This window comes from Triturus cristatus, chromosome 1_2 (genome assembly GCF_964204655.1).
Source record: "Triturus cristatus chromosome 1_2, aTriCri1.1, whole genome shotgun sequence".
Classification (NCBI taxonomy): domain Eukaryota; kingdom Metazoa; phylum Chordata; class Amphibia; order Caudata; family Salamandridae; genus Triturus; species Triturus cristatus.
In genome coordinates this window covers 75,065,878-75,092,197 of record NC_140580.1, presented here as the reverse complement: position 1 = coordinate 75,092,197, position 26,320 = coordinate 75,065,878, and the positions used below count along the sequence as shown (strand labels likewise).

At 42.0% G+C, this 26,320-nt stretch overlaps 1 protein-coding gene across 8 annotated transcripts in view; it reads right to left on the bottom strand.

The window, feature by feature from the left end:
* Positions 1-26,320, bottom strand: part of IKZF5 (IKAROS family zinc finger 5) — a 67,271-nt gene that overhangs the window by 14,994 nt on the left and 25,957 nt on the right. For 4 of the 8 annotated variants that reach the window (XM_085601764.1, XM_085601756.1, XM_085601748.1 and 1 more), the window contains 3 exons: positions 20,247-20,316; positions 5,926-6,093; positions 4,954-5,136 (listed from right to left, as the gene is read on the bottom strand). In XM_085601764.1, the coding sequence (XP_085457890.1) occupies positions 4,954-5,136; positions 5,926-6,058 (316 nt within the window). In that variant the 5' untranslated portion in view covers positions 6,059-6,093; positions 20,247-20,316. The remainder of the gene's footprint in view (positions 1-4,953; positions 5,137-5,925; positions 6,094-20,246; positions 20,317-26,320) is intronic. The other 4 variants (XM_085601780.1, XM_085601790.1, XM_085601800.1 and 1 more) reach the window with 2 other exon arrangements.

Here is a 26,320-nt window from a genome sequence, read left to right as displayed (position 1 = left end):
AGCACAGTACCGACTGATCATATAAGGCTCAAGATCTGGAGAGTTGAAGGGTTAACAGAGAATGGATATCTTCTCCAGACTCTGGGTGTTCCAATCAATGACAAGAAATACGATCCGGTTATGAAGAGAACAGACTTCCCAAGGTTTGTGGTAAAGGACTTGGTGATGGCGACCTTGCACTTATCGATCTGCCAGAAAGCGGGTTTTAAGAGGAGCTATGCAGTGTTTTGCAAGCAGACATCATGTTGCTATGCCTTCTGGAAAGGGCACTGCAGTTATAAGCAGACAGAACTCAGGCCACTTTTCCAGGGTTTCTGCTTTACAGTATACTGAAGAGACTGAATATAAAATAAGGCATGTCTTAAACAGACACAGTGACCTTGTCACACAGGGCGCAGACAGAGCTACTCTGGTGTCTTCACCACATAGAAACATGGAGCTGGACGCCAGCACGCTGGGCTGAGACTCCACATCAATTGTTTAGAACAGTTAGCAGGGTCATTTTTAATCAGGCCCTTGTCAAGGGCCAAGTCAAAATTCTCTATCCTGTTGCAGGCAGGCAATATTTCTACAGTAAGATTCTGTGGACGAAGCTACAATCATGGAATACTGGTGTGGGTTGCTGTTGATTGGCCAACTTTTTATCTTTTAGCAATAAGGCGCATGTCGAAACCATATTGATTAATAATAGGGTGAAACAAGACGGTTTGTTAGGTAAAGCGTTATCTAACCGATTCATTGCTGATCTGCCGACTCATGAATTATCCTTCCCCAAAGTTGGAAGAGTACATGTGGGGAGATTATTGTGTGCTGATTATCTTGCAGCACTGAATGTGATGCTGGCTGCAAGGCCAGATTGGTGCTTTTGCTGCATACTAACTTGCCAGTAAACAGACTATCAATGTCCATTACCCAAACCTTTTGATGTTTGGGAAAAAAGCATTGCTAAACAGGCTGGAATACATTTTTTTGGAATCACCGTCAATACAAAATCATCATGATTTCCTCAACGGCGAAAAATTCTTAGTAATCAGCACAGAGGGGTGATGGTAGGAAAGGGGGTTAATGATATTCAAACAATTATATGGTGTGCTTTCAATTAACGTTTTGATTAATACTAACATCATTATACCAGCCCCTACTGCTCTCTATCGGAGTGAAATTTTAGTGTTTAACGGAATGATCAATTTATGTTTAATGGATGGTAGAGTTATCAAATTGGCCCCAAGGATGCCTAAATATTCACTGTTGCAAGCCATCAGCCCCGATCTTCAGTGCTCTTGGCAACATTTGGCTATGAGATGGACTATTCATTTTCTTAGTAACTTCCATGAATCTTAATAAGTGAAAACAGTCTTGTGTGTGCATCTTATCTCTAGTTGGCTCTGAGCAACAATGCTTCCGGCCCCTAGGCTCAATGAACCTCTTTTCTCGTACAGTAGTTGTGCAAAGAAAAGCCATATTTTTGAACAGACAAGATCTTGCTCAGTTGCATATAGAGAAATACCCACTATTATGTTAACTAAAGATTATTTGGACACTAAAATGTTTTGGGACTATATATATCAAAGTTTCCAGAAGTTAGAATGCGCAATGAACAACATAATTGGAGGATCAGGGTAAATGCAGTGTGGTGATTGAAGGGAATGTCATTGGTGGTAGCAAACAAAGGATGAATTATGTTTTAGTATGGTTGATATTTTACTACATTGTCCCTTTTCTCGGTGGCAGAATCTGTCAGTTATTTTTAAAACACCGCATGTTCGTATGCTGACCACCAGCTATCTCACTGAGCTGTTTTAATACCATGTCTTGGACTTGGAGAAAATCCTTATGCATTTAAAATAGGTTGTAGATGGCATTTATAGAAATTAAGAAATTTAATTTGTTTTAGTACCATTCGAATTGTTCATAAAGCTCCTGCCCACATAACTAATAAATACATTTATGTTTATAGATGCATAAACCATTTAGGCCATAGCAGGCCCACACTCTTGCCGGAGCTGGCTGAAAATCTTCCCTCATCATTGCCTAGACTGTCAAATGTCTATGACTGCAGAGTATTACTCTGAACCTCAAACGTGGTAGTGCACAGGCATGCGCGTATTAGACAAACTTTAGCAAGTGGAGGCTTGCACTAGAAGTTTTCCACACATTGATGTGCAGGTTAGGTCCTTTTTGCACAGATCTGTTCCCATCCTAACTAAATGCTCAACGTTAAGTGCTGATGGGGGTCTAAACAGGACGCAGTCGCAAAGGATGCATTCCTGGATTGGCATCAGGTGGTGTGTAATGTCACCCCATCCCTTTCACAATTATCACAACGTGGTCTAGGGAGTTTGTTCATAATTTGTGGGTGCCAGTTTTGGAGGGTGCAAGTATGGTTTCAGTTCTTCTGAATCCTCCTTGAAATTCTACAGACCTTCTATCTTGGCATCAGATGATTCGGATGGACCAGAAAGGTCTCCAGAAACAGATGGTCAAGATGGGTTTGAGGATTTCAGGGGACTGTGGCAGGTGGTTGTCTTTGAGATAATTAGCTCTTCCACATTTTCATAGGGCATGGTGACAATAGGGCATGGTGACAATACAGTCCGATCATAAGACTGTTTCCTGTTGAGCGATCTTTCCTAGATGCTGGAGGTTCTTTGTAAATTGTGTTTTTTTAGATCTGACATTACACAAGATTTTTTGATTTTGGTAAAATTATATATATATTGTACCTATTGATAAGGGCTTTCAGACAGCCCTCTTCATCCACTGGAGTGTTATGTCATTCACATTTTAGTTATACACACTACAGCATACAGCACAATGGGTCAACCCATTTCAGCTATTAATTAACTGTCCTTTGAGGGGGGAGTTCTTTCACAGGGAGCACATCCACACCCAAATTAATTCAATTCTGTGCCAGGGACTACTATTGCAATATGTACTTCTTGAGACCAAAAATGTATTGTTTTTTCCTCCATTATTTTTCAATTATTGGCCAGGGCCTGTCTGCTTCTCACAACAATGTATTATAAAAACTAAGACAAAACAAACATTGACAACAAAATCAAAAGGCTGGCAGCCAACCTCAGGCAGACTGGCTTTGCCATTGCTTGTTTCTATAGGGATGACCATGCTTGGGCATGCCTTTCCTTCACCTAGACACAAAAAGACATAGCATAAGTGAGCTGATGAGTAAAAGGATGTACCGAATTTTTGTCCCCTGGAAACTGGAACTTTCTGTCAACAAACTTGACCAGCATGCGAAAAAAGCTCAATTTTTCTATAGTACTGTTAGAAAGTAGATAGACTCTCCATTTTCTTTTGCACCACTATTTCAAATGAAAAACAATGAAAGCCGGGGGATTAGATCCATGAAACTGTATGTTTCTGTGTATGCATGTGGTACTTGTTTAACATGAACCAATCCAAAAAGCAGCAGAGTGTGTACAGGATCAAAGACAAGTGTACAAGTCCCTGTAGAGTACACCGTTCCCTGCATCAATATCTATATTTGCATAGGTATCAGGCTCATATTATTTGCCTCCTCCCCCCAACGATGATCCTGGGGAAGTGGTTGCAGTGGGACTGCCATTGTTGCTGACACTGAAGGTGGAGGAAGCTTTGCAGGAGTAATGCATCTCACAGGGAACATTTAGTGATTAGGACCCTGACTAAGCATTGCCTAACCTGTCACTGTAGGGTGATCATCAAGGAAGCAGGCAGCATCTCATGTAAATTACCTTACTTCTAAAAGCCCAATGCAAGGCTGTTACGCCAAGATATGGTAAACAACTGAGGGATTTCTCGATGATTTACAGTGTAATTTGCCTCTGCCATTAGGAGCAAGAACCCAAAACGGATGCAGCCGACACACAGTGGGCTGCTCTGTGACAGGTCTGCTTACATCAAATCTGCCATCTGTATGCTACCAGTAACAGTTTGGTCTGCTCTACAGTCAGTCACATGTCGACGTTAACAATTCTTTGTCATCTACTTTTGTTCTCGTGTATTGTTGGCCTCTAACTAGAAAGGATAAGGTCAATATTAAATCTGGAATTTATTTTGTACTGACTCTTCTTTTGGATACAACACTGATTTTAGAATTGAAGCTGTCATGAAACAAGCCTTTATTTTGATATAAACAATGTTCAACATGGTTTCAGTGCACCTTGTGGCATTTTGAGGTTTCTTAGAGACTCCCCAATGCCACATATTTAAATTATTTTGATGCAGATGGCAATGATTGTGGCAGTTGGTTTAGAAGCTAAGAAAAGTTATCACGTATTCTTGGGTTCTGTTACTAATGTTTTCCATAACCAAATGACATCACAAGTACTGTTCTTTTGCCATTTCTGTGGACCAATAACCTGTAAAAATGCTCATCTTAGAGGAGTCCTAAGGTTTGACTAACTTTCCCAATAGTACTTTTGCACCACGCTCAGAATCAATAGATAACCAAGCCTACAGTCTCGAACCAAAATACAACGTTCTTCTCACATTTATGAGAGCTAATGAATTCTGAAAAGTAAATTTGATGCTAAATAAATACATCTTAAGAGGGCACTGAGTTAACACCTCCAAAGGGTTCCATTCCATACAATAGAATGGTGCTATTCATCGAAGCGGCCTCACCTCAAATCTAACCATGCCCATTTCGTCTTTTTGTCTTATTTTAATCATATCTTTGACCACGATCCTGGATTTAAAAACGAAGTAGCATTATTACGGAAAGCATGTGAATCTTATCAGATTCATGCTGGAAAAAGCATTGTTCTCCTCAAGACGACAAGTCAAAAACAGAGAAATAGAGGCAGTACACAACGAGGCACAATGGGATCATGAGGCACACACATTCAGTAACACAGATAGCCTGACTGCATGCACAAGCAAAGCCTAGAACAAGCAAGCTGCACATCACGACCGCAGCAGCGCCAGGAAAGTGCGGAATAACTCTCCCACCTGTGTGGATTCGGATATGTTCGATCAGGCGGGCAGTCCCTTTGCTGGCGTAGGTGCAGTAGCGACATTTTAGTTTCCCGTCAAACGTCCTCTCGAACCCGTCCACTAACACTCCAGAGTGCTCATCGAGGGAAACTTCAACGGACGGGTGATCCAGCCCGTTGTGATCACTGTCTGTCCCAGCTGTCAGCAGAGCAACGCAACCAAGGTTAGCAACCGAGCCGGAGGACGCAGTGCACCCTAACACCACACCACCCATTTAGAAACTGGGAACACTGGCCAAGTCTGTCTTAACATAAAGGGAACACAATTGCATTACACTGCATGGATGCTGATAATGATGGTCAAACCTGTAAAATTCTTAAGAGGGATTCACAATGCTCCACACTCTGGCAGGAGGCTAGGAATGCCACAGACAGTATCCCAACAAAGAGGAAACACAATATCAGTATTAGCACTGCCAATGCAGTGAAGTCTATCCCAGAGTTAAAGAGCTTTCTCCCATCACAATGCAGTATGATTCAGGGTAGACATAGCTCTGTACATTTTCCCTTCATATACACATTAACCAGTGGTTAAGCAGGGAACTCTCATAATCCCCTGCAAACAGCAGCACGCTTAACTAGCAGGTAGGTTGTTGAGCAGTGGATTTTAGTTGGCTGTGGCAGGCAGTAGTAGGAGGGGATGGTTCAAGTTGGAAGGAACATGACACTCTTTCCTCACTCATCCACCCCTCACCTGCATCACAGACCACTGAAATATACTGCCAGCTTTTGTAGGTTTATTAGCAGTTCCTGCTGTAATATTTGGGCTGGATTCCTTCCATGATCAGGGGCAGTGAGTTGTTAGCAGGTAGCAGCCACAACCCCGCTGGCTCCTATTGTAGTACTGGAACTCGCCCCCCATGCACTGCCCTTAACTAATTATGAAAGAGCCCAACCCCAATGTACCATATGTGTTGCCATAACACACCTCCCTGCAACGGCTCTGCCTCCTTCTCACCGCTGACTGCACCAGAGATCATGTTCACGTGGTGGGTCTGCTGTGTCAGGTATTCCTGAAAATCCTTCACGAAATCCAGGGACTCTGGCTTCTTCTCACCCATATTCACCCCAGGAACAAGCTGGCAACCCCCGCCGCCTTCAAAAGGAAAAAAAGGTTAGCAACGTTATTGAAAAACCATGCTCATGTAATGCCACAAAGAAGAAATATGGTCTGTATTTCAATTTCACCATACTGGAGACAAAACAATAAAGTTTTGCCAAGGAAAGTATGTAAAACAAAGCACCCTGTTTACAGAAATAACCTCCTGCATACTAAAGATAAAATATTTCAACGAACAATAGCTTTGCAGCTTGATGTTAGGTGCAGATTCAGATGCTTCCGCCGCCATCTGCGAGATCTGGAATAGAACCTCCGCCATGACATCTGCTGTGACCTGCAACCAGGAGCAGCGCAGCCAGCCACACTCCTGAGATTGGCATATTTTACAATACACAGAGACAGCAATACTGATGCGAAGGGTTTTTATAAAGGTAGGTTGTCATTAATAGACACAAGAATGTGGGGCATGGACGTGGAGTGTGTACAGTCCCACTGCAGAACTAACATGAATACAGGAAGCATTTGTTAAACAGCGATTGGCTGAGACGTGAATGCACAACTAGCATGAAGCTGTACATTTTATGCAGCGTGAATCTGATATAAGCATGATGTACTAAGCTATTGTGTATGTAGTGGCTATTTTAAACACAGTGATCTGTCGGCGTTCTGTTGTTAGATTACACTGTAATCAAATTAATTATAAATTCATAGTCACAACAATGTCAACAACGTCAAACCATTTTAGTTGAATGTGAAATCTTGTCAGGATTCCAAACACCATGAACAATTCACTCCCCGTGCAATAGGGAGGACATATAAAATGTACACGATTTCAGTATATAGGAACGTATACGTAGAACTATACCCCACTAATATAGCCGAGCATTCTTAAGAGAAATTTAAAGTAAGTCATCCAGGAGGTACTCGGAACGGAAGATATGTTGAAGGTAGTCCAAACAGGGGCTCTTGGCAAACATGTTACTGCAAGTACCCGCCCAAACAAAAGCTGCGGGGTTACTTGACACTCTTGAATGCTCAAATGCCATTCGTAATAGCCAGTACAAGTGAAAGACTATCATTGAAGGTGCCAATTGGTTGATCACTTCTGATCATGTACATTCGCGCTTCTTTGGCCTATGAATGTTGTCCGTGTTATTTTTCAAAATATATTTTTCTGTGTCTAGGTGAGAGATTAGGATGGAACAATAATTTAAAAAATCAAAACTGCATATCTCTGTTAACTCTACGCCTATATTGCAGACAATGCTTGAGCAACACGTGTTCCAACCTGAAGACTCGGAAAATAGCGAAAACATAAGTGTGACTGCACATGTGAATGGTCCTCCTCGACCAGATGCGATACAAGCCGCCGTAGCCGCGCTGTGCCACTAGCAGTTTCGAGAGTATTTTCGGGTCGACTCTCAACAATAACAGCGGTCTATGGGACCCCGGGTCCCTCGGGTCTTTGTTAGGCTTAGGGGTCATTGTAATCAGGGCATCTCTCACAGGGAGGTCATTCTCCCCAGCGCCTAGCCTCCTGCGACGTCTTCAGTAGGAGTGATAAGTAACGCAGAGCAGGCCTGATGATACTTCTCCGGGAGTCGCTCAGGGCATCTACCGCAGGCCATATATTGTATGGATGCCGACACTTCCTCCACTGTATCTCCCCTCCAATGAGTCCCTCTGGGCTGCCGTAAGCCTGGGAACCGCCGCCAGGGCCAGGAAGGCCATCGTTTCACTTAGCGAGTCAGCTGCGAGCTCCCCGTGCACTCCTGCCAGGTGTTCCCTCATCAAGGAATGTATCTCACATTGGCTCGCTGCAATGGTTCCGTCGGGGCGAAGCAAAACAACGATCAATGGGGGTGGTCTTTCCCTTTTAAGCAGCCAGGCCAACAGCTGGCCTGATCTGTCCCCCCTCCCTGTTAAGTCACTATCCGTGCTTTCACCTCGTGTGGCAGTCCAGTCTATCCCAGAGCTTCCGCACTCTGCCCTGAGCCTCAGGTGGCTCCGTGCTCTTATCTGTTGCGTCACACGTGCATTGCTGTAAAGGGTCAAATCATGTTTCCCTCCAGCAGGTCCTGCTCTAGGCGACGCCTAGTGCCCCCCACCCTCGAGAGGCACTCACCCCGTATCACCACCTGCAGGGAACCTCACAAAGTACCTCAAACTCCAGCTGGAATCAACATACCCCTATACATTTAGTCCTGCAGCTTAGGACTTCGGAAAGTTGATTAAAATGCCGTCAGCTGCGACATGCGTCTCCCCTTGTCAACAATACTTGGTACATTGTCTCCCGCCCAGGGTTTTCAGAGCAAGGTCACTAGCGTCCTACCAGGCCGCTCCCCCTAGCTATACCTACTAGCCGTGGCATGCCTAGTCAGAAATGTGATCTCTTGGTCTGCATAGCCATTACACTCAGACACCTTTAGCTTGATTTCAGCTGACGTAGCCGAGTTAGGTTTGTTACGCCATTCGCTTTCCAGTGTGCCAGTGTCGCACTCCGACAGTTTTAGTTGGTGGCAAATGGATTTTAGTATTCTGTGACATTTAGAAATATAATGCCCCATAATGACCACCCTAAATGTCTCCCAAATCGTACCCATGTCAACTACTGAACCATAATTTATTTGAAAGTATTCCAGGCTATCCCGGCAACAGAACATCTTTCAGGGTACCTGGGGACTGTAGTGTGTACAATGACTGGCATCCTCGTGCTAGAAGCTTGGCTCGAGGGTGTTTGTTATGTGTCATGTATTCTTTCAAACAATGTTCCATGATCCTGTGCTGAACGTTGCGTGCCAGGATTCTGGCAACGTTATTCAGTTGTCGGAGATCCTGGTATGCGGCGGGAGCGTCTGGTTGTGGGTGATTATTTACATGAATTAAAGAAAAACTTACGATCCTAAAAGTGTTCCTGGACTTCATTACTTCACTTGGCGACAAGCGGACGAAGCTGCGCGTCCAGCACCCACCAGCCAAAACTTCTCATCACTCGGATTCATCAATTATCCTGCTCGTCGTTTCCTGCATCTGCCCCAAGCGGAAGCCCTCAAAGGTTCCTGCTCCTGATTTCATTCTGGTACAAACAACAGTTTTGGCAGTTTCGGGCAGACCGGCGTATCGGGGATCGTGATGTCATTCCTCCTGTCACTTCCCATCAACGCTTCATTGCTGAGTTACAAGTAATGCTGCCTCACCTCGCATTTTCACGCATGCGCACTAACGCATGACGCGTATGCGCAGCGTTGCTGGCAGCCATCTTGCGGTCAGCTTCTTCGTTACCACGGTAATCCGAGGCAGATAACGCTACGCTGCGGAGGCACAGCTGATTCCTTCATTCGTGCCTTTCTCCTGTGATCTCTCATCCTCGTTTCGATCCCAGGTAGGATCCAGCCTGCACGCTTCTACGGTGACAGGCACACCTTGTCAGTTTCAAAGTACTATTCTATTTACACGCTTGAGCCTTCAGATTCGGTGATAGGCTCACCTTACAACATTATTTCACATGGTGTTATTTAGTTTTGCCTGCTTATAGCGTTGAGTTCATCCTTTTAAAGACATTTTTTTTTTCATTTTACACCAGCAATTGCATTCAACTTATTTAAATTATATTTGTCTTTGCCTCAACACCTCCTTTACATTTTCATTGATAATTTTACACACAACAATGGCTTCTTCTCAGCAAATCGCACAACCGCCTCCTTTCTTGCAGCAACCTGGAAAACTCAGTATTCCATGGCGTCAATGGGAAAAAGCTTTTGAAAACTTCATCATAGCCATTGATGCCATCAAATTTCCTCCAGAACGTAAGGTAGAAATTCTTTATGGGTGTCTAGGTCTTGCTGCACAACATGTTTTTGAGAACTTACCCAAATTTCCTACTCCTGCTGGTGAAGCTGGTGATCCTGATCATTGGAACGCTTATAAAGAGGCATTATCGCATCTTGCAAATCACTACAATCAGGAGTCAAACATTATGCTTGAGAGACATAATTTCTTTAGGAGAAAACAAGGTGAAGATGAATCTGTGGAAGAGTATATCGCGCAGTTGCGAGTTTTAGCGTCAACTTGTGAGTTTGAAGCTGACCCTGAAATTTACATTCGTGATCAATTTGTTTTTGCTTGTTTCTCACGAAAAATTCAGCAACGCCTTCTTAGTTGTAGAAAACCATCCCTCCAAGAAACAATTGATATCGCCAAGAGTATCGAGAGATCTATCGTTACTTCGAAGGTCCTTCAACAAGATCAATCTCCCAACTCTTTCAAGACTTCTACACAAGACATTGTCAACTCTGTGAATGCTATTTCTACGCATAAACCTACTAAACAATTAGTCAAAAAAGGAAATACTTTCTGCTATAGATGTGGGTCTAAATCACACTAAAGCAATTATCCTATTGGGAAAAGATGTGTTCTTTGTAAAAAGATTGGTCATTTTCAAGGTTCATGCAGATCCTCAAAAAACCCACCAGTATTAATAGCGTTGACTACTCTGAAGCCATTAATGATTGTTCAGATGAGTTTCAAGATATGGTAGTTTCTATTGAATGCAATTCCGTTTTTACTCCTCACTTTGTGAAAGGCCCTTTAGGAACCGCATTCTTTGGTAACGTGGAAATTCCCATTATGGTAGACTGGTTCTTCCGTAACCATTTTATCAGATGTTATATTTCACGATAAATGGAAAGGTTCCATCACTTTGTGTCAAACTGACATCAACCCCAAGGCTTTCGGCGAGTTTGACATAGACATGTTGGGATATTTCAATTATATTATGGAATGCTTAGGGAGATCAATTTTCACAAAGGTGTATGTTGCAGTTAGAGGACGCAATATCATTGGCTGGCAGGATCTGGCGAAAATGGGTTTACGTCTTATTCAAGGTTCTGATAATCCAATTGCTCTTGGTGATCCCCCTCAGGGTTACAGTCCTATAAATTTCCAAATTTATTTTCTGAAAAGTTAGGAACTGTCAAAGGTTTTCAACACCAAATTAGGTTGAAATCTGACGCTCAACCTTTTGTCCATAAGGTACGTCCTTTGCCTCTTCGTGCAAAGGATGAACTTAAATCCGTCCTTAAAAAATTATGTGATGATGGCGTCATTGCTCCTTGTGACTCCTCAGAGTGGGTTTCTCCCATCGTTATTGTCCGCAAAAAATCTGGTGAGGTCAGATTATGTGCGGACTTACGCACTTTGAATAATAACATACTTATTGACTGTCATCCACTTCCCAAAATTCACGAACTTCTGGCCAATTTGGGAGCGGCGAAATCTTTCTCACTCATTGATCTGCGTTCAGCTTATCATCAGGTTCCCTTAACAGCTGCTTCTCAGGAGTTCACAACTTTTGTCACACCATTTGGAGTGTTTAAATACCTTAAATTACCTTTTGGCTTAGCCTCGGCAGCCAGCGTATTAAAAAAATTATGGACAATCTCTTTAAAAACATTCCAGAGTCCAAGCCTACCAAGATGATATTCTTGTCTATGCTAATGACTGGGAGACCCATTTGAACAACTTATTTTCTGTTTTAAGCAAATTGGATGAGGCAGGCATGACAATCAGGGCTGAAAAATGTAGATTTGCCACACAGCAGTTGGAATACTTGGGTCATACACTTTCTCCGGAGGGTATCAAGCCCAAAATGTCTCTCATTAAAGCTATTAGTCATGCCACTCCTCCCAAAGACAAAGACGCACTTCGGTCTTTCTTAGGCTTAGCAGAGTACAACGCCCGTTTTGTTAAAGGGTATGCACAAACAGTTGAGCCTTTGCGTTCTCTCCTCCTCCTCAATTCAAAATGTGATTGTTCTGAAGAAGTTTCGACTTCTTTTAATCAAGTTAAGAAACTTATTATGGATGCACCTGCCCTGCACCCTTTTCACGACTCCTCAAAATGTTTCATTATGGTAGACGCTAGCCTCACAGGGTTAGGTGCTGTTCTTGGTCAATCGGTTTCAGGTAAAGAACACACCATAGCCTTCTCCATCTGAAACTCATTACAGTACTATTGAACGCGAGGCTCTTGCCTGTGTTTGGGCCATCGAAAAGTTCAAGAATTACATTTGGGGGCGTCAATTTGAACGTTTCACAGATCACAAGCCTCTTACGCAGTTATTAACTGGTAATGGACTTGGCAAAGCATTGGCTAGGTTAGTTAGACTGCTGTCTAAGTTACAAGAATACCATTTCTCCATTAAACCTATTTCTGGAGGGAGGAACATTAGAGCTGATTGCCTTTCTCGCATGGCTTTTCATGATCCCTCAGAGGTTGAGAATTCAGAGGATACAGAATGTGTCATTGCTACTCTTGATACTGTATATTCTTGTCCAAATATCACTGAAGAATCTTGGTTAGAAGCACAGCATAAAGATGAAAATCTTAAACTTGTCTCTGAGTATATTGTTAAAGGTTGGCCAGAAAATAGGAAACTTTCCAATGGGTTGAAAGCTTTTGCCATGGTTGCATCCGAGTTATCTTTAGTCAATAATAACATGGTCATGAAACACGATTGGTTTGTTCCCCCTTCCAGTCTCAGGAATGACATCATTAAGTTTGCTCACAAAGGTCATTAAGGAATTTCAAAGACTTCTCAGCTCATTAAGTCATACTATTGGTGGCCATCCTTAGAATCCCAAGTCAAATTTTTAATCGATTCATGCCCTGACTGTCTATTATCGAATAAGAAATGCAAAGTCATGAATACACCACTACACCCTGTTCCTTTTCCCACAAAACCTTGGGACAAAGTTGGTTTAGATTTTTCTGGACCTTACGATCTTTTGCCACATGATCTAAAGTACATCATTTTGTTGATTGATTACCACTCTAAGTGGATTTATCACATGTTTTGTGACTCACCCAATTCTTCTAATGCCATCAAATTTTTGAAGAAAGTATTTTCTGTTGAAGGTTCGCCTTCGGTTTTAGTTTCAGATAATGGCACTCATTTCATTTTTCAGAAATTCAGTTCTTTTCTTACTGATTGTGATGTCACACACTTTAAAGTTGCTCTTTACTCGCCAACCTCCAACGGTTTGGTTGAAAGAGCAAATAGACTAGTTAAAGATGCTATTCAAACAGCTCTTTCCTCTTAACAAGATGTTCAAGACTTTCTTAAAGCAAAATTAAGGCTTACAACATTTCTCCCCATTGCACCACTGGGGTTTCACCATTTTCGCTTCTAAGAGGTAGGGCTGCTCACACTAATTTGTTTCCAAAGTGGTTGATTAACAAACATGACAAAAACTCTCTTTGCAACAGGGAGGTAGCTTCTAGAGTTTCTCAAAAACAAAGTCTCATGAAAAGTATTCATGATGATGGTAAACTTTTCAATTCCCCACACCTGGAAGTTGGTAGTTGGGTTCTCATTAAGAATCCTAAAAAAGTACCAAAGGGGTCTTCAAGATTTTCTCCCCCAGTGCAGGTTACTGGTGTCAGTAAAGGCTCAGCCTTGCTTGGTCATAAAGGATGGTGAAATAAAAGATCGCTGGTTCATCTTTCTGATTCTCAAGCTGATTCCTTACTTAAATTATCCAGACAAGAATTAGAGGATTCTGATTGGGTTCATTTACTACACGATTCTCCTGCTGATGTTGGAAATTCTTCCACCCTGTTTCCCATTATTCATCCCAGTCCGGAACATAGTTCAGGTACTCGCTCTGTTGTGACCAACATGGATGCATGTTCCTCTTCATCAGAATTGGGAGTTCGCTGTAGGAGATTGCCCTCAAAATTAAATGACTATATTTTGTCATGATGCTGTGATTTATCGCTTCTTATAAGCTTCTTTGTTTATTTTGATTTCATGTCTATTGTACTATAATTGATTCAGTTTGTTTTGCTCGGTTGTTCTTTGTTTTTAGTTTCTTGTGGGGAGGGAGAAGTTGTAGTGTGTACAATGACTGGCATCCTCGTGCTAGAAGCTTGGCTCGAGGGTGTTTGTTATGTGTCATGTATTCTTTCAAACAATGTTCCATGATCCGGTGCTGAACGTTGTGTGCTAGGATTCAGGGACATACGCCAGGTGGGGCGGCGAACCTGGCGTCCCGGGATGTCAAGCAGTAGCAGAACCGGCCAGTGATCAGAGAGGGTGTGTGCCAGGTGGTGCACCTCGGTAGTCCACATGCCAACATCAGCAGACACAGCCACAAATCCGGTCTGGACGACGTGGCATGTATCAAGGAAATAAATGGACAGGTTTCCCCATGCCTAGTACACCAGATTTATATTAATGTGTGATCTTGTATAATTGATATAAAATTTGAGGGTGCACACTATAGTAATGTGGTGCCCTTACAAGACTCCGTGCACAATGATACAAATCGGCCTTGTGAGTCTGACACTGTACATATGTAACAAAACTGTGTCTCCCGTCACATCAGAAGTGCCACGCCCCTGGAGTACGCAAACTATGAGGAAAAATAGATGTGCAAAGCCCATTTTGCATAGCGTTGGATTTCAGGTTGGGGTGTGAGAAGGGTTACTTGAAATAGGGCTAATACCATATTGTTTTGTGCCAAGTATGCCCAGAGTTGTCTTAGTCTTGCAAGGGTTGTTAAGCCCTCTGACATTCCATGCGAGGCATCTCAAGTTGGCCATCAGACTACATGGGGTGGGTGATGTGTGGGAACACAAAAGTGTACATTGATGTGCATATTCCTGTAATGAGAGCTCTTAACAAAAAGCAGTGGGGTTGCAATCAACTTTCATCATGGGTGTATATTGCTCATTTAGTAGATCCAGCTGGAGATACTCTCCCCTTCCCATCCACAATGGCATATCACAACTGGCCAGTGAACTACAGCCATTCCACTCAGAAACCTATCCCAAAAATCAAACCCAGCTTTGCAGCAGGTAACCCCTAACTACCAAACATCTGTTGACATGTGGGGATTTCCTATGGGAGGCAGTTAAAGCACCCACAAAAACCCCCAAACTGGCGGATGTGGTCAGGGAGATCAGGTTAAGTTCTTATCAGTGAATCTGTCTTCAGGACAAGGGGCTATCTAGCTGTTAAGCGTCCAAAGTCGCAAGAAGCAAAGAGCTCAGCAACTCCTAGTAAAGTCATGATACAAGTCTCAAGGGTATGGTTGCTACAATCCTCAGCCATTTAATTTTGTTTGTCATCTGGATCCAAATCCTGTGTCTCGTTGCGTTGTTTAAGGAGGGTTTTCAGGTACACCGATGCCATCTTGGCGTTGAAGACTTTTTGTTGGCCTTCATGGTCAATTTGTAAGTGTGCTGGGTACAGCATAGTTTATCCCTGCCTTTTGTAGCTGTTGTTTAATGGGAGGCACTCCCTTCGTGGCGACTGCATGGCGATCGTAAAATCTGGAGAAAAAGTAGATGCCATTTCCCTGGTAGTTAAGCTCTTTTTTATCTCTTGTAAACCTGAGCACGGTATTGCGATCCCTGTAATTTAGGAGCTTTACAATGGCGTGGCGCAGAGGGGCAAACGATGGATGCCGCTTCACCAAAGATCAGTGCGCCCGCTCCACCACTAGCAGACTGAAAAGGTTGTGAGCTCCAAACAGTGACACCAGCATCGTTTACACAGAAAGCTCCATTTAGCCATTTTTTGTGAACTCCAGGATCTCAATAATGAGCACGTTGTTGTGGCGCAATCGCTCTTCAAGGTCTTCATTTTTAGCTTGGAGCACCGTCAGTACTTTTTCCATATTCAAGCATTTGGCGGAGACTTGCTTCAGATCATCCTCTAAGTCAGAGATTCGCTAGTCAGCTGTGGCAATGTGGGTGGTTTGTTTATCTAGTTTGGCCGAGTCAATATCTACTGCATGGCCTATAGCAGTGATGTTGAGTCTGTTTCACCTGTTATCTCAGACCTCAGATTTTCCCCTATGGTGCCAAAGCCTAAGGGTTTGGTGGATCGTTTTGCCTCAAACGTGAGATGGGACTGGCTCTGACCAGAAATACCCATAAGGCGAATGGTCACACCCCGGGCAGGGTTCAGGGGGATGGGCGGGCTGAGCAACGCTCAGTTGTTTATGGCACCAAGTGATTTCAGTCGCCCTGCATACAGGTGGGGGGAAGGGGCACTCTTGGTTTCTCTTCACAGTCCCAGGTGGTCGTCAGAGCAGCTATTAACCCCCATAGTTTTGTCTCTAATTCAGGAGCCAGGTTTTGCTACACATTGGTAACAGTGAGTGTTGGTTTCTGGCTCCCTCGCATTAAAGTGCAGCTGTCTTGCCCTGGGTTATCTAGTGACCCCTTCAAAAGCTGATTCTAAAAGTTAAACTATTACAGGTATGGGCTACACTGCATCTTTTAATTGTTATTAAAAATAATAAACATTTCAATGAGAATTATTTTACTAAGGCAATGACCAGTCAGTGTTTCCTTGCTTTGTAAATTATATGCCTTTATCTGTAGCAATAGTGGGTACACACATTTTGTTTCACATTATTGCCCATATCCCTTACTAGCCTCAGTAGGCCTAGCTCTATATTGGACTACAGCAAGGATTGTGGTGGAATGTTTGTGGATGCTCTTCCTTTAATGCTGTATTTTTCTCTAGCTCTAGTCACCCCTCTTCTTTTGACAGAGATAAAAAAAAAAGTATGTTAGCTGCAAAATATTGTCAATCATTGGCAGAGGCAATAAATTAAAAGCACCCACAAGCTCTAATTTATGGACATACATCTGTATCTATCTGATAATTGTAGAACAACTGAAAGGCAGTGCAGCACTATGTACTGCCTTTCAACTCGACGGCAAAAACATAGCCAACAAGTGAGTGGAGGAGTAGCTAAGTCTTAGGCAGAAGTGGACTGTCACTGCATTGTGATGTACAGTTTTTTGAAGAGGTGTCTCTCTAGTTCTTTTCTAAATTGGAATTGGGTTGGGGCAGTCCTCTTAGGTAAAGTTATTTTGTCCTAGTTTCTGGATACAAAGATGGAGAAGGCCTTTTGGCTTGGTATTCAGTATTTTGTATCTCTTCGTCTCCAGTCTCCTGGTGTCTTGGCTGTAGGAGTGCGCCCGAGATCTGAGCTGATCAGACAGGACGTGATGGCTTTGTAAACAGAGAGGCTAGTTTTGAAGATGGCGATTTCTTTATGAGAACACCTCACATAATAAGGACATCTACTGAGACACTATTGTATGTTGCTTTACTAAGCTATAATTTCTTCAGGTGTTGAAGGCCAACAAGGCATTGCTTGTTCTTCAAAGGGTAGTGAAGTTCCGAGTGCCGGAGATCAGCCATTCCTGGACCCGTCCTTCCTTCATCATCAGTGATCTAGGCCCTCATAATTTGCAATGATACTATCTAGCAAGCCAAGTGAGGTTAAAGTTCTTTTTGCACCAAAGGGTTTTTACTGCCACTACACACGTGTTGCAGTAACCTGGCCTATCAGAACATATCTGCAACTCTAAAAGCTTTAGCACTCAATGCTTTTGACCACATGCTGTTATTATGCTTTGCCATTGGACATAAAAATAATAGTAGTCAAGAATGAAGGTTTTGTAGATTTTCAGTCAACAGGGTATGACTGTTTTGTAGTCCGAGATCTGTGCATCAGAGACATGCTAATGAGTTGTGGAACTATCTGTGGATCCCTAAAATTATGTCACTTCACCTGCACTCAGGAAACTTGTAAAAAAACGTACCCTTTTCACCGCTCTCACTATGCGAGAGTGAGCTTCACCAGCAGTGCACAGCACAAGCAACTGGAGGCAAAGACCTAATCCCACTGGAGCCTATTCATGAGTCACATTTAAAGGCTCCTTTACAATAGGTAGGCAAGGAATTTATTGAAACCTCTACATCAGTGTACATCAATGGCTGTGCTTTCAAACCCTCACTGCTATTCTTATATTTCTATGTTTTCTCAGAAACAGGGGATAGAACTAGCCACAAGTTCTCTTATACTGCTCACGTAATAATAATATTAAAATAATATGCAGTTATTACTGCTGTTTAAACCTGGAGATGGCAATGAGAGTAAAAGATAAGACACTGTGTTCACCATTATTATGAGAACTCCAGAGGAGATAAATAACATACTTTAAACTATATGACTTGTCCATGTTCATCACAGTCTTACTTCATCAAGAAATGAGCCTCTCACGGAAATCTCTAAAGAAGAGAAAGTGTTAAGAGCTGCTCAGACTTGACAAAAAGTGTAGATTGAAAAAAATATGGAACTGCTGTTAAATGAGGGAAGCTTTAGTTTTTGTCTCCTGAATCTGTTGGTGGCCACAGGATTGCTCTTCAAAACTCTGGAATATTCCAGATTCAAACACCAGAAGGCAAGAGTATGCAAATGAAATGATAAATCTGATTCAAAGCCCAAAGCTACTTCAAGGACATCACATTCAACTACCCAAGATTTACAGGGTGCCTACATGCTCCACTGGAGATCTAGCAACTTCTTCGCTTAAGAAGTCCCCACACTATCCAGTGTGCTGGTACACTGGCCCACCTTATTTGTGCCCTCATTAAATGTATCAAATCATCCACATGCTGCGAGTAGCACAATAATAAAAGACCCATTTAAGGGTAACCTGGCTGGACCTAAATACAGAACACTACTTCTCTCTTCTCTCCTTTCATGGAGGCAAACAACAAACACATTAACCCAATGTGCAAAGTAAGGTAGAGTTTCTTACCTTTTTTATTTCACAAGTTTATTGAAGTTTTAAAACAGAAAGGAACATACCAAAATATAAGGGACATACAAAGCATAACACAAAAGGTACATAGGTAAAAGAAACCAAAATGACGTCATTGTAAGCAGTATGCATAGATGGTAGCAATAAAACACTGTCACTTAGCATCTGGATACATCCAATTTCAAAGTAGAGCTATGCCTTATGTATTAATAAAGGAGACCTAGTTAATATAAGCAGTCAGGCAATATAATTAACATTATGTAGCAATGACATGAAGTGTGTACTGTGTTAGGTGCAGCAGTTAGATGTAGTGAGTAATGAGGGGATGACTCAAAAGTGTGGATAGAGTGTGAATGTGATGGAGCCACTCGGTGCAAGTTGATCATGGTGGTTTATGTGAGTCAAAGTAGAAATCAAGGGAGTCCCACGTGTGTCTGAGGGGAGGTTTCCATGGCGAGTACTGGAGTGCAATGTTGTCAGCTCCCCTGAGGTTGGTGATCCAGGTCAACCACCACTTATAGGACGCTTTGCTTGTGTCTTTCCAGTTGTTTAGTATGGTCTTAACTGCTGCGGTCAAGAGCAGATCTAATAGCGCTCTGTCCTTGTCATTTGGCAAGTTTACTCTAAGGAAACCAAATGTCAGTGTAGAAAGTTCCCTTTCGAGGGGGCAAGAAAAGAGGTCTGAGATGAAGGTGAACACATTGTCCCAGAATGGAACGACACTTTTGCAGAAGAATAGTAGGTGGGCTAGGTCGCCTATCTTGTCATTGCAGTTCCAGCAGGTAGGATCATCGCGTATCTTTTGTGAGTGTAATCGGGCTGGTGTCCAGTAGGCTTTATGTAAAAGCCAGAATTTAGTCTGGGAGAGGGCTTGGGAAATGTTATTTCTTGAAGCTTTGCTCCAGGCTTTGGACCATTCAGCTTCCGAGATCAGGGAAGTGGAGTGCGATTCCCAGTAGGATCTAAGCTTCTTGTTTAGGGATGATTGTTGAGGGCGGATTAATTTGTAGAGCCAAGAGACCTGATGTCCTAGTCTGTTTATTCTCGCTAAGTACTGAAGTAGGGAGGGTGAAGTGGGCTCAAGATTAGCTTTGGTTATTGCTGCCTTTACTTTTAGAAAATTGCAGCATTCTAAGGGGTCCAGACTGCAAGTATTCTGTACATCTTTAAATGTTAGGGGGTAACCTGACCGAAATAGGCGGTGTGGAAAGAAGATGCCTTTCTTGATTCAGGAGTCTTTGTGTAGGGTCGCCCCTTTGTATAAGATTTTCTGGTTATCCCAAATGGACTCGTAATAGGATCCTTTATTGCTGGTGTCTAAACATTTGTCTACTTTCATCAGTGCAGACCTGGTGTTTTTAAAAATGTTGTTTGAGCAAGTGACGTTTGTGAAGTTTGAGGTGAAGAGGGTAGCACGGGAAAGGTTACTAAGTAATATTTTTTCAATCTGTAGCCAGACTGGAATATACTCCTCTGGGGGAGAGAGCCAGTATGAGCCCTGTTTGGCTAGGAATGCTGTCTGATAGAGTCTAAAATCAGCTAGAGTTTCTTACCTTTAATTGATGTTTTCCATAATTAATGATGAATACGATATTCCGGAAGGTCCAGTTTCATCCTGGAACTCTTTAAAATAAATATTTTAAGGCAAAATGTTTAAAGGTGAAAAATAATATTCAATCTTCATATGAAATAAGTCAAAGAAACATAGTTTGTTCATAAAATCAGATGTTGTCTCTACACGGCCAGCAGAGATGAAGCACTGCAGTAACCTGCTCTGGTCAAGTCTGTCAGTCCTACATGAGGCGCCCAAAACACAAAGCTTTTTACGACCTTGAGGAACTGGTTCATCACAAATAATAAGATGCCCATGACTGAGGACTGCAATTAAAGATAAACAGCCATACCCTTCCACTTCATGGGATATTTACTGTTTTATGTGCACATACGTTCGGAGGGTAAGGAGAAAGAAATAACAAGATTTAACACAACAGGATCTTAAGAGGTATCAACCCTACTAAATAATCTATTTTGGCATCTGAAAATCTATTTAGTAGTGTGTGGATCGATCTCGATGTAGCAGCACCATTATTATTTATGGGAATGTTCCCTGGGACACTGCAACAGCTGCTTTTTCCACTAGACGAGTGAGCTCCATGTCTCCCTGGGTAATGGAGATTAGGTATCATAGGAAAATGCTTAAAATGATCCACACATCAAAGGTTTGTTTGGATATTAGGTCCCAGCACAAGGAAGGGCATTGGACCGAAGTCTCATATCTTACACCCCGCTCAGTATTCAAAGCATACAAGAACTGTTTTGTTGTTGAAGGATTTGCAAAAATAAGAACAGGTAAATGAATTTCCTGGCTTACGTGTTATCCAGGAATTACCTCAAAGGAGACAGGGTGAGAACGAGGGACAAGTCTGTCCCTACGATAAATAGAGTAAGGCTCATCAACCGTTAGCATCCAAGTTGCACTAATACTCCTTGTGGAAGTTGGTTATCAAAAAACACGAACTGATGATCATAATAGATTCCCCAAGCTTAGCTTACATGAGCTAGGGATTCGTTCCAGAAAGCGTGCACAATGTGCACTTTTCCTGATGACGTGCTGATTAAGTTCAGCCGCAGACACTGTACATAGACTTCTGAACTATCAGTCAACAATGGGGACTTGTTGGCCTTGGACCTTTATTACAATTGTCCGACCACATGGAATAACTAGCATATAATTTGTGTTATACTGGATCCCTTTACACTTACAAATGTGGACATACCATTATCTTCGACTCAACCAGACAGCTTGTGTACTAGGACCCATTGGCTGAGTCTTTTAAGCGTTGAAACATTGTCAATTACCCCCACATCTATACCAGCCATTCTATGTGACAAAGAGTGAGCTACTGTGACTTCCTGAACCTTATCTACCATTACTATATAATAGTCTAGATGGACTGTACAGTACTCTGCAACACATTATTTTATTTGGTTCACAACCACCTTTTCATTGTGCTGCCTGCACTATATAAATCTAAGTTTTGCTTAGGTCAACTGAATATAACTGGTTTTCCTTAAGATGAGATAATTGCTGCGTCTTAATTAGCGGTTACAAAATAACTGTACTTTTACTTACTTGTTTGATGACTTGGGGGTAGAGCAAACAATTTATGTACTACTGTTACCATTGTGACACCTTGGTACTTTACACTAGAGGAGTCAGTAAACCGCACCCTCTCTTACATATTATATATTCAAGAAACAAATACGCTGCCACTACCACGCATGTGACACACCCAAACACAGACACTGTCTTCTTTGAGGGCACACTTGGTGCGCCGCTCCTGATCACAGAACAGGTCTCGGCCTCTGCGCACATGCTAGAATAGTGTGACACAGGGTCTAAATAAATGTCAGGATACCAGTTTCACATGCAGGTCGTCAATCATGGCAGGAGAACATGCCGGTATACCATGCAGAGGACATCACCGTTCGATAAGGATGTCACCAAAATAAGGCACTGCAAGTGAAAATATATATATACACACATGTCCTTATTTAAATGTATAGGTGCTAGGAATTTGGGGCTGACTGAAAGAAAACGTATCTTGTTTAGCGGTGTGCGAAATATGTGCAATTAGCTTTGGTGTAATAAAGCAACATTTATGGAACATTATTTGAAATTATTTGTTATAATGTGAAAAGCAAATCCGTCATTTAGTGCTATGTTTTAGGGTGAAATGCTCTCTCATGACAACTCTGCAAACATTTCTCACTAAAAAACAAAACAAAAACAAAAAACACAAAAAAATACAATGGCCAGGAACAACAGCCGCCCACTTTCTGGCATTGTCACTGCTCTACCGTGCTATACTTTGCAGTGTTCGGTGGAGTAATTATGCAAAGTGACATAACTGTGGAAACTTAGCTTAAATAGCATAACGTGAAATCCACAAAATTACACAAGCATAATTTACATTTTTTCCGGGCTTCAGCTTATTGTACGTAAAAAGTGCCCACTACATAGAAAATATTAAATACAAGTTTTAGCTTTGAACTCTGAACTGCCAATGAGTTGTGTACACATCCTGTTCTCCTCTCATACACACTATCCATCTTCTCCTACAGCTGAAACTTTGGTTGATCAGGCCATTAAAGCACTGAAGCACAGAGAGATAAAACGATGTGGCCAGGTCTAAGCATTAGTGTTTTGGGAATTTGAGATCTATGCCAGTTTCTTCCTAAGATCAACAGCTTCTATGAATCTAAGCACTTCCAGAAACATATACTGTGTATTTGCTTTTATAATTAATACTATGAACGAAGTGCACATCAGAAGCCATCTGCTCCAGCATTTGAAGCATCTCCTTTATAGTGTTTGCACTGTATAACCCCTCATGTTGCTATGATCATGAAGGTACTGATTCCTTCAGGTTCAACCTAAAGCTCTCGCTCTATACCTACATATGCGTTCAGATATTACTTTATTTTTCCAATCCCTGAGCTGGTTAACTATCCTTGCTAAAGCAGAGATCTAGCGGTAGCCTAGCAGTAAACAGATGTTCAGCTGTTTCTTGTATTTATCAAAAACAGATAATACAGCACTAACTCAAATGCAAATAATGTGCTTCTTTCTAGGCCTGGGCGTGAAATTCTGCTCTGCTCGCGGAGTTTGCAGAGTTTTCCCCACTCCGAGTGGAGTTCCGAAAAAAGTCAGAGGAGCAGAGTTCTTTTCCTCGCTCGTGCTCACCAATGTTAAATTGGTGAGCGTGAGCAGGGAAAATCTTACTCCAGACCACCTCCTACCGAGATTTCTCAACGCGGGCAGTCGCGGATGGTCGCTACCGCCTGCATTGAGAAACCTTCCGTTCATGTTGAGGAAGCTGCAGTTCGAGTAGAATATCTACTCGAGCGGCAGAAAGAAGCAGCGCTCTCTTGTGCTGTGCATGGTGCCTTTCGCACTGATTTTACAGCACGGGACAAAAACCCAGCGCTAAAAATCAGTGCGAACGTAACGCACTCTGCTGCTTGTGGAACTCCGCGTAGAGCAGCAGAGTTTTTTGGTCACATCTCGGAATTCTGCATAGATAATTGGAAATGTTGAAATGCTGCAAAAGACTACAGCTTGTAATTTTTGTGGGCTAATCGGGCATTTGAAGAGAGAATGTAGACAGAATCCAGGATAATATACAACAAAATCAGCAGGTGCAGAAAAATAATGCAATGTCAAAAATGCAGAACATGCAAAGTCAGAAAATGTTTTGACTGCCAGTAGCTCCAGCGATGCAGTCTACGATGTAGGGATCAACAATAAACATATTGTTAATCAGGTTTCAGCAGATGAACCAGTCAAAATAAAACAAATGCAGAATAAACATCAGTTTTTTTGTGTGGAGTTTTATATAGTACATACTAGACCCGAAGGTGTCAGAGCGCTTTACATAAGCACCAGTTACGTTATAGACGGACACATTCATTTTTGTTAGGAACGGGGAGATTACGTGATTTGCCCAGAATCACAGATTGTTCATCGACCCTGCAGAGACTCGAACCTGGTTCCCCGGCTCTGAGGCCGACGGCCTAGCAGTTAGGCCACATTGATTTGAGCCCAGTGTACTTGATTAGAAGGGATCACTTTGTAACATGAATTGAGTTAATACTGCACACTAGATGGTGTTGCAATAGAAACACAAGATGAGGATTCTCTTTAGTGCAGAGAACTCCAGAGTTGAGATATACCCAGTTTTGACAAAAGAAGACCTCCATCCAGATTTAAGACTTACTGTCAGAGAGGAGCTATAGGAATTTTCAGAGAAGGAAATTAGATTGGTAAAAACAGCAGAACCAGTGAAAATAAAGGTGAAATAAGATGCAATATCCCCCAGCACTAGACAGTCCAGGCTAACTAAAGAGGCCGAAGAGGGAGTAAAACCAGTGAGTGAGAAAATGATTGAACAAGGAATCCTTCAAGAGATTCTTGGCAGTCCATGCAATTATCCTATAATAGGAATTAGGAAACCAAGTGGGAAATGGAGAACTGTTCAAGAACTCTGAAAGATTAATTAAATTGCGGTTCCTTGTCCTCTGGTAACAAATCCAGCAGTAATAATGTTCCAAATTCCAAACAGAGGCAGAATGGTCCACTGTGATTGACTTGTGCCAACCATTCTTTTCAATACCATTGAATGAGGGTTCACAGTTCCCTTTTAAATTATTTTTTTTTTAATAAAGTTCTTGTGCGGTGTAGAATCCCACAGGGGTATATAGTGAGTCCTTCAATTTTCTTTCAAATTCTTAAAAAAGATTTTGAAAGGGTGATATTACCATATAATTTAGTTCTAGTCCAGTACATAGATGATCTCTTGTTAGCAACCAATACGAAAGAAGATTGTAAAATTGACTCTATATCACTGTTGAATCATTTGGCGGAAAAAGGGCATAGAGTCCCCCAACAAAAATGCTGCACTGTGAGAAGGAAGTTATCTAACCCGGACACCCTATTGAAAACGGTGTACCAAACGTCTCAAAAGAAAGCTTTTCTTCAATTCTGAAACTGAATGCCCCTACCACTCAAAAAGAGGTTCGCATGTTTCTGGGAATTGATGGTTACTGTTAATGGATTTCAGATTTTTCACAGATTGCAAAGCCTTTAGTAAGGCTGATATGTAAAGATGTTCAAGATCCGGTACCATTTGATGGCAAGTGCTTTGAATCATTTAAGAAACTGAAAGAGAGTTTGAGTCATTTGCTCACACTCAGGATGCCGGATTACAATTAAAAAAAATTATTTGCTCTGCCATGAAAAAGATGGGCGTGCACTCTCAACACTTGCTCCGAAACACGGAGGGCTCATGCTCCCAATTGCTTGTCTTTCAGAATTGTTGGATGCAGTAGCTGCTGTAGACTTCAAGGAAGTCTAAATTTGACTGCAGCAGTTTGTCTGGAAAAAGAACAAAGTGAGTGAAGGAACTGTGATGGGCCATACTTTAATTGTGTATGTTCCATACTCTGTTGAAATTCTTTTAAACAAGATTATCAAGGTTGAGACATCATGAACAAGGGATACAACTGGTGGAATTAATTGCCATAATGAGTGTTTGCTACTTGTCAAAGAATTTAAATGCGACAATCTATACAACTAGCCAGTATGGTTGTGGTGTTGTGCATGATTACAGCCAACTCTGGTTACAAAGAGGGTTCATGATATCTTCAGGTGCTTCAATTAAAAATAGTATGCACATATTGGATTTGTTGGACATAATTCAGAAACCAAAAGAAGTGACAGTTGTACAGTGTCAAGTCCAATAGGCTAGCAAGGATTCAGTCACATTAGGAACCAAGTATGTTGACCAAATGGCAAGGTATTGTGCCTTGCAGAAAGGGACAGTGATTCAGAAAAATTAAGATGAGATTTAGGCAAATGATAATGTTAGTGTTCAAACAATGTAAACTGTTTCTTTATGGACTCACTGCAGACTTATTTGATCAAGGTGAGAGATCTATAGGAAGATGCTGCTGCTGATGAAAAGTTAAAATGCATGAAATTGGATGACAAAAAGAATTATCAGGATTTTTATGTAAATAAAGATCAAAAGGATATTCTATCTGACTCGATGTTACATCCCATTCG